General features: G+C 52.2%; 1 protein-coding gene across 1 annotated transcript in view; it reads left to right on the top strand.

The window, feature by feature from the left end:
- Positions 1-4,891: 4,891 nt before the first annotated feature.
- Positions 4,892-6,893, top strand: part of ELAC2 (elaC ribonuclease Z 2) — a 28,295-nt gene continuing 26,293 nt past the window's right edge. The window contains exon 1 of the mRNA XM_066587573.1: positions 4,892-5,161. Coding sequence (XP_066443670.1) covers positions 4,920-5,161 — 242 coding nt within the window. The 5' untranslated portion in view covers positions 4,892-4,919. The remainder of the gene's footprint in view (positions 5,162-6,893) is intronic.

Raw genomic sequence — 6,893 nt, 5'->3', positions numbered from 1 at the left:
AGATACTCTGACTTCAACACTCTCTCACTTCCTTTTCTGTAGGTTATTTAGAAAGACAATTTCCCTACTAGTAGATTTGGATGAAGAATTGAGTTGCATTTTAATGAAGGATTTATGAAGCAGAGGGACAAGTGGCTGTAATGCTAATCCTGGCTTTGACTTCACTGGGTAGCTATAACTCACTGTTTGCAGAAGATGGATCTCAAAAAGGTTCTCCTTTTCCTCCGCTGCAGGGTGCCAAGGGAGTGGGTTTTTAACTCACTCTACCTTGGGTGACAAACGTGCTGTAACTGACTCCTCCTCTCCAACAACTGAACTGCAAACTCCCCTCTCTCACACCTGGCTGGGTCTGTCTAACTGCTCACTGTCACTCCCTTTTATCACCTCTCTTTCCTTCATGCACTTACTGGACTCCTCACACTCTTGCATAGGGACTTGTATGTTTGTTTCCCACCCTTGGGGTTCTGCACCAGTGAAATTAAACCTGACTGTCAGCCAATGGAAGACCAGCTGACATCAGTGTTAAGCTTTGGGTTTAAGGAAGAAGGGAAGACATAGGGTCTCTCCCACAGACGTCACCTTCTGCATCCATGGACGGCATGGAGACAGGTGTGACAGGACAAGTGTGCTGTGCGTGTTCTGTAGGACCCGCTGAGTCACTACACCAGCAGAGCAGTTAAACGAGGTTTAATTGCTGCTGCTATTACTGAATATAACAGCAAAACAGCAGACAAACTACACTTGGCGTGGTGAATATTGCAGCTTAATGTTTGTGGCCTCAGACATTGTTCAAAGTCGTCAGTCTGACCAGAACTAATTACTTGCAGGTCTTACACAGCCATCGGTGAGGTGAGGGCAATTCAATGACGCTGCACCAAACAGGGACAGTGCACAAAGATACAAGCTGTACTCTGCGGCCTTCTGTTCTCACACATCACACCACCCAGGGATTGCGTCCCAGTTAGTTGTTGATGGTTTTATGTGAATACAAACCAAAAAGAATCCCAAACAGGGAAACAGCAAATACACATATTGCGAGTCAGTCCCCTCAGACGTTGTTCAAAGTCACAAGTACAAATTATTTACAAGGCTTTACGCAACTCCCTTTTTTTTCGCAAACTACAAAGTTAGCTGAAAAGTAACATAAAACTACACTAAAAAGTAAAAAAAATAGAACTAAAGAAAAAATAAATAAAATAGAAACATGAAGAAAGCAAGGAAGTATGTCGGTGGTGGAGATGGTAGAGGATGCGCCAAGTTGGTACTTCAAACACCTCCCAGTGAAGCAACAGCTCAGAAGGTGAGGCAAGCCTGCTGCCATTCCTTAGAAGTGGTTGTGCCTCTGCATTACATCCGCAGCACACAGAACAGGTCGTAGACACAGCATGCTTCAACCACCACCTCCTCTTCCTCCCAGTCCTGGTCACACAGCAATCAGTCTGCACCAGTTGGCCATGAGCCTCTCTCCTCTATTTCAACCGATGTCAAATCCCCCACATCCTATGAAGCAGTCCACATGGATCAGCCTGAGAAGCTGTTTGATCATTCAGTGGCATGGATGTCAACGGGCGGTCAAAACAACCAGAGGGAGAAGACCAAGACATTGAATGCTCTGATGCCCAACCATTTTTTTCCTCTGAAAAGGATGATTGTGGGTAAGTGTGCCTGGTCAGCCTCCGCAGGCAGGTACTCGGGAGGACGTGGAAATGGAGTTGCCAGCCCCTGGTGCTCAATATAAGGCCCAATGTCCACGGGCAGGTTAGATTTGCAGAATCCGCGTGGAAGATCCACAATTCAAGCCACCCATAGAGAAGCATGGCCATCCACACCTGAATTAGAGCATGCAGCTTTGTTTTGCAGATCTTTTGATGCGGAAAACAAATTGCAGCATGCTCCATTCACTGCGGTTCCCACACGGACAGCTTCCATTGAAGCCAATGGAAGCCTTCCGATCCGCAGATGACACTACAGGCTGCGGAGTTCGCGGGAAGAGCAGGAGATTAAAAAAAAAAATTGTAATGCGCATGTCCGACAGCGAGCCGTGCCAACCATCCACAGTACAGATGTCCGGAAGAATAGAGATCCGCCACGGCGCCGCATGCAGACACAGGTACGCATAGTCACCGGCAGCAAGAATGTAAACAACCTCAACATAATCTGTATGAACAGTCACATGACCTCCCACCACCCGCTGCCTTGGAGAGCCCACCGGGGCCAAAGAGACATCCTGCTCCCTCTTCTGCTGCTGCACTGCTTCTCCCTCCTGGTCATGCAGGAGCCTTTGAGCTTAGAGACAGTTTGTGTAGGGGATGTTGGAGCGCTGTCCTATATGTGCAGCGTCCGAGTAGCGGGCCCACAGCCAAGGAGACAGCAGGGTAGAGAAAGACCTTGTCACGGGGCTCTACCATCTCCTACCACTAAGGGTAGCTTGGCACCTGACCCCGTCACCGCTGGGGGAGGCCACATGGATAGTAACCGGGGGTTATCTGTTGTCCAATTGTCAATCATGACGCCACCGTTCCTTCTCCTGGAGTGGATTTTGTAGACGAATGAAATAGTCCTACACCAGAAGAGTATATTTTGGAACAAAACTGGGAGCGGTCGATCTTGTTCATTTAATTAAACTTCTTGCTAATGTAATACGACAGTCTCAGTACAATGGTATACAGAATTATCTCACGGTGGAGCTCACGGGGTATTGGAACAATCCACAGGCCACGTTATCTGCAGGTCTTTTCACTCCCGGCAATCACGTTCTCCACCAACAACAACACTCTCTCTTGCTTTCTTCTCATTGATCAGCAGTTTCTTGCTCTCAGCCCTCAGCCGTAGTACGGAGGTTCCCTGGGTTGAACGGCCCAGGCCGAGCATCAGGCAATCGCTTGGCCTCCTACATACTCCATGTACGGACCGACCTAACAGCCTCTGGCCGCCTGCACACGGGCGGAAATCCCGTGGCGGGATTTCCCGCGGGATTTCCGCCACTGAAAGCCTGCCTAGTAGTGCATTACAATACGCACTCCTATGCAGACGGCCGCGGCATGTCCTATTTCTGTGCGGGGCCGGCACATGAAAGAGCCGGAGCCGCCGGGCGCGGGTAACTACTCGCTCCTCCCTGCAGGCGCTGGGGTCGGGACTCTTGATCTAGGAGAACCTGTGTGGGCTCTTTTGTGTTCAGAGACCCCCTGTGCTACGAGTGACCCCTACCCCACTATTGTACCCCTGTTTGGGGGGAGCACAGGGTCCCCAGATGTGGTACTGGTGTATCTTGACGCCACCGGAAGCTAGGGGCTGACCAGGCTTTGCTGGGGTTTACACCCCCTGGGAAGCCCCTAGCTTCCGATTGGCTAGTACTGGCTAGTACAGAGGCTGGGAAGACAGTCAGAGCCAAGGTGCCGAGAGCAGGGAACAGTAACAGAGGGCCTAGGTGACAGGGGCGGCATTGTGGTCCCCCTTCCTGCTTTGCAGTTATTGTGTTGGCTAATCTCCTCCTGGCGCTGCTTCACGGTCTGCCGCTGTAGTTTGCGCTGCTTACCTCCCCCAGTTGCGTTCCACGCTCCGCCATTGTAGTTACAGCCGTGCCTCAGCTCCCCGCTGTGCTGTCTCACCACCTCTGCTCCCCCGCTGTGTTCCTGTGACTCAGGTGCCCCTGCCTGCACTGTCCGCTCTGGTGCTGCAATGTCCGCAGGTCAGCTCCCCTCTGCCGCAGTACTGGGACGCCTGACAGAAGTCCGCCGCCGGCTGGGATGCCTCACAGAAGTCTGCAGCAGAAGCAGCAGCAACCAACAGAGCAGCAGCCGTGGGGTGGTGAGTAACAGCTGCGGAGGCACGGCACAGTACACTGACTGACAGCCAATCTGGAGGTAGGGGTGTGACAGGGCCGTCCCTCTATCTAAGCCCTGTCACACCCCTACCTTCCGGTGGCGTCAAGATACACCAGCACCCCCAGATGTGTGGCTGTATTCGCACGCGGGCGGCATTGGGGACAAACTGGAGGACTACTTACTGGACTGGCTTTTTATTCCCATTGATTTTATTGAGTCGGAATTGACCGTCCCAATTCATGATGATTTCGGTGAAATCAGCCCCAAACCGTCTGCTCCACTAATCACTCGTCACTACTACACAGAGCTGAGCGGATTTTCGCACGCAGAGAATCGAACACATTGATTTCCATGCATTTGTTCATATGTACGTACTTTTCCAGCAAATTTCAGCCACGCCCCCCCCCCCATTTCCCGCTCATTTGCGTGCCAGAAATCACCCATATCAATAGGATTGTACAAATGTGTGCAAAACATGCTAGGAGGTGCGAAAATGAAAATGAAGAACTCATTTGGAACTCGTTAGACTAATCAGACGTAATTAGTTATAAGGGAGAAGAGGAATATCTATATATCTATATTCCACAACACTTCTGCTCGATTCACAACCTGATTGGTTGTTGCGGTTGGCTGATTCACAGTCATTGGTTGTTGCGGTTGGCTGATTCACAGTGATTGGTTGTTGCGGTTGGCTGATTCACAGTGATTGGTTGTTGCGGTTGGCTGATTCACAGTGATTGGTTGTTTGGCTTGAATCGAGCATAAGTGTTGTGGAATACAAATATATGCGGGGGGGGGGGGGGGGTATGTGCGCTGCCTGTGTATAACCTCCCCTGTTTACATCCGGCTCAAATCCCAGGAAGACATGCTTACAGCTCATTGGCTGCCTAGCTTACCAGTCTATACAACTATTGGCTGCTTGCTGCTAAGCAACCCGAAAGCCTTTGGGTGGTTGGTCGGTTGTCTGTCAGCTAGCGCGGTGATTGGTCGGTCTTCTGTCAGCTAGCGCGCGCTGATTGGTCATGTGCCGGCGGGGTAGGAGGAGCTGATTGGCTGCGGGTGACGCACGTGGTTCGGTGACCTACGCCGGCGTGCATGGGGTTTTCTGGCCTGCTGTGGAGGCGCCTTTCCCGGGTCCTTGCTATGTCCCAGGCCGAGGCTCGGGCCTTCAGCGCTCGGAAGACCAAGGTGGCCAAGGAGCCTTTGCGGCATATTAAGAACAGAGCGAAGCAGGAGGCCGGAGACCGGCATGGGCCGGCCGTGGTGTACGTGCAGGTGGTGGCGGCCGGCAGCAGGGATGCGGGGGCCTCCGTCTACCTCTTCTCGGACCACCGCAGGTAAGCTGGAGTGCCCCTCGTGGGCTTGTGAGCGCCCCCTCAGGCCGGGCATGGAGCATGTTAGCCATGTCACCCCTCGGGCCGGGCACAAACTGATTGGCCGTGTGCCCCCCATGACCGGCCGCCCTGCGCCGCCTCTTTCCTCCTTGTGCCAGTATATTACGCAGTACTTGTGAGCGGCGCCGAGCCTGCGGCAGCGTAATGTGCGCAGAATCCGCTGCGACCGCACGCTGGGCGCCATCGGTACTGCGGGGTCTGCGGTCGCCGTCCGTGCGGAGCTTCGTGGTAAACGCAGGCGCGGAGCAGAGTCCAGAATCTTCCTTCACACTTACCGATACAAACTGCGTGCGAGCGGAAGAGAAACCGCGGCGCCCGACTGTGATGGAGTCCGTGTGGACGGCCGCCATTGATGTCAGCGGAGAAGACCGACTCGCAGCCCAAACGCAGCTAACGCTGTAAGAGCCGTACCTGTCTGGCAGCCCGCTGCGTGGGGAGCCCCTCAGAAGCTGCGCCATTGTCCTTCGGTTGTCACGGCGTTCGCCATGCGGTATAAACACGCGGTGACGCTCTCATCTGAACGTCTTCTGCTCCTTTTCCACAGTAAATGGGGAAAAAAATTAAGAAAAACAAATCCGTGTCGCCGCATCTGTTGGTAAAAACACAGCTTTTTCTTTACCGTGTTTGTGGGCGTTTGCCTGTTTTTACGCAGGCGAAGCACTCTGATGCCCCACCCCCCACACCCCCGCGGCGCAGGCAGCAGCGTTCCCATATACGCAGCATTTGCACCGCACCTCATTCAGTTTCGCGGGCGCTGCGAGGCGTCACAAATGCGCTGACAATGGCGCTCACAGCGTGCGTTATAAACTGCGCTAAATCCCTGATCTGAGGAGCCGCCCTGCAGGGACCGTTGCGGCGCTGTTATGGCTCCGGCCGCGGCGGCTGGTTGTTGGCCTGAATAGTTGTAGTTTTTATTGGTGCCGCGCTGAAACGCACCGGATTGTGTTTTTTGTTTTTTTGGTTTTTTTTGGAAGGCGAACAAAATAAATAACAATTCTGAAGGTTTTATTTTTTTAGATTCTTTCTGCGGCGTTCACCGCGTGCGATAAATAGTTTAATCGTCTGCGTCGTTGCGGGCGCAGTAATGGCCGCTGTGCGCTGCTTTTTAAAAATCCTCTTTGGTTTTTTTCCATTAAAAAGGGAATTTTATGGAAAAAAATGTGGCGGTTTTTGTTTTTAAAAAAAAAAAAAGAAAAATTCTTTCATTGCCCTTTTTTTTAATGCTATTTCTCAGCCGCTCGTAGATACTTTCTAGGATAGTACACTGCATTACTTGGGTAGTACACTGCATTACTTGGGTAGTACACTGCATTACTTGGGTAGTACACTGCATTACTTGGGTAGTACACTGCATTACTTGGGTAGTACACTGCATTACTTGGGTAGTACACTGCATTACTTGGGTAGTGCGTCCTACTAAGCCTAGGGCAGCAGACTGTAACACTCTGCCGGAGGCGGGCCTACTAGGCTGAGCCACAATGCAGACATGGAGGCCTTTGTTAGTCTCCCAGCTGGCATGGGAAACCACTGGTACCTTGCAGTCACGCTGCGGGCAGCCGAGGGCTAGCCCCTCCCCCTACTATCTGCTTACGTTGCTATTGATTGTGGCATGTAAGGGGTTAACTGCCCGGGGGTGGGGGCTTCTCCACATCTGGCTGTTAGAGCAGGAGCCTCG

Source organism: Eleutherodactylus coqui, chromosome 13, assembly GCF_035609145.1.
Source record: "Eleutherodactylus coqui strain aEleCoq1 chromosome 13, aEleCoq1.hap1, whole genome shotgun sequence".
Lineage (NCBI taxonomy): Eukaryota > Metazoa > Chordata > Amphibia > Anura > Eleutherodactylidae > Eleutherodactylus > Eleutherodactylus coqui.
The sequence above is the reverse complement of the archived record's forward strand: the minus strand, read 5'-3'. Positions and strand labels throughout refer to the sequence as shown.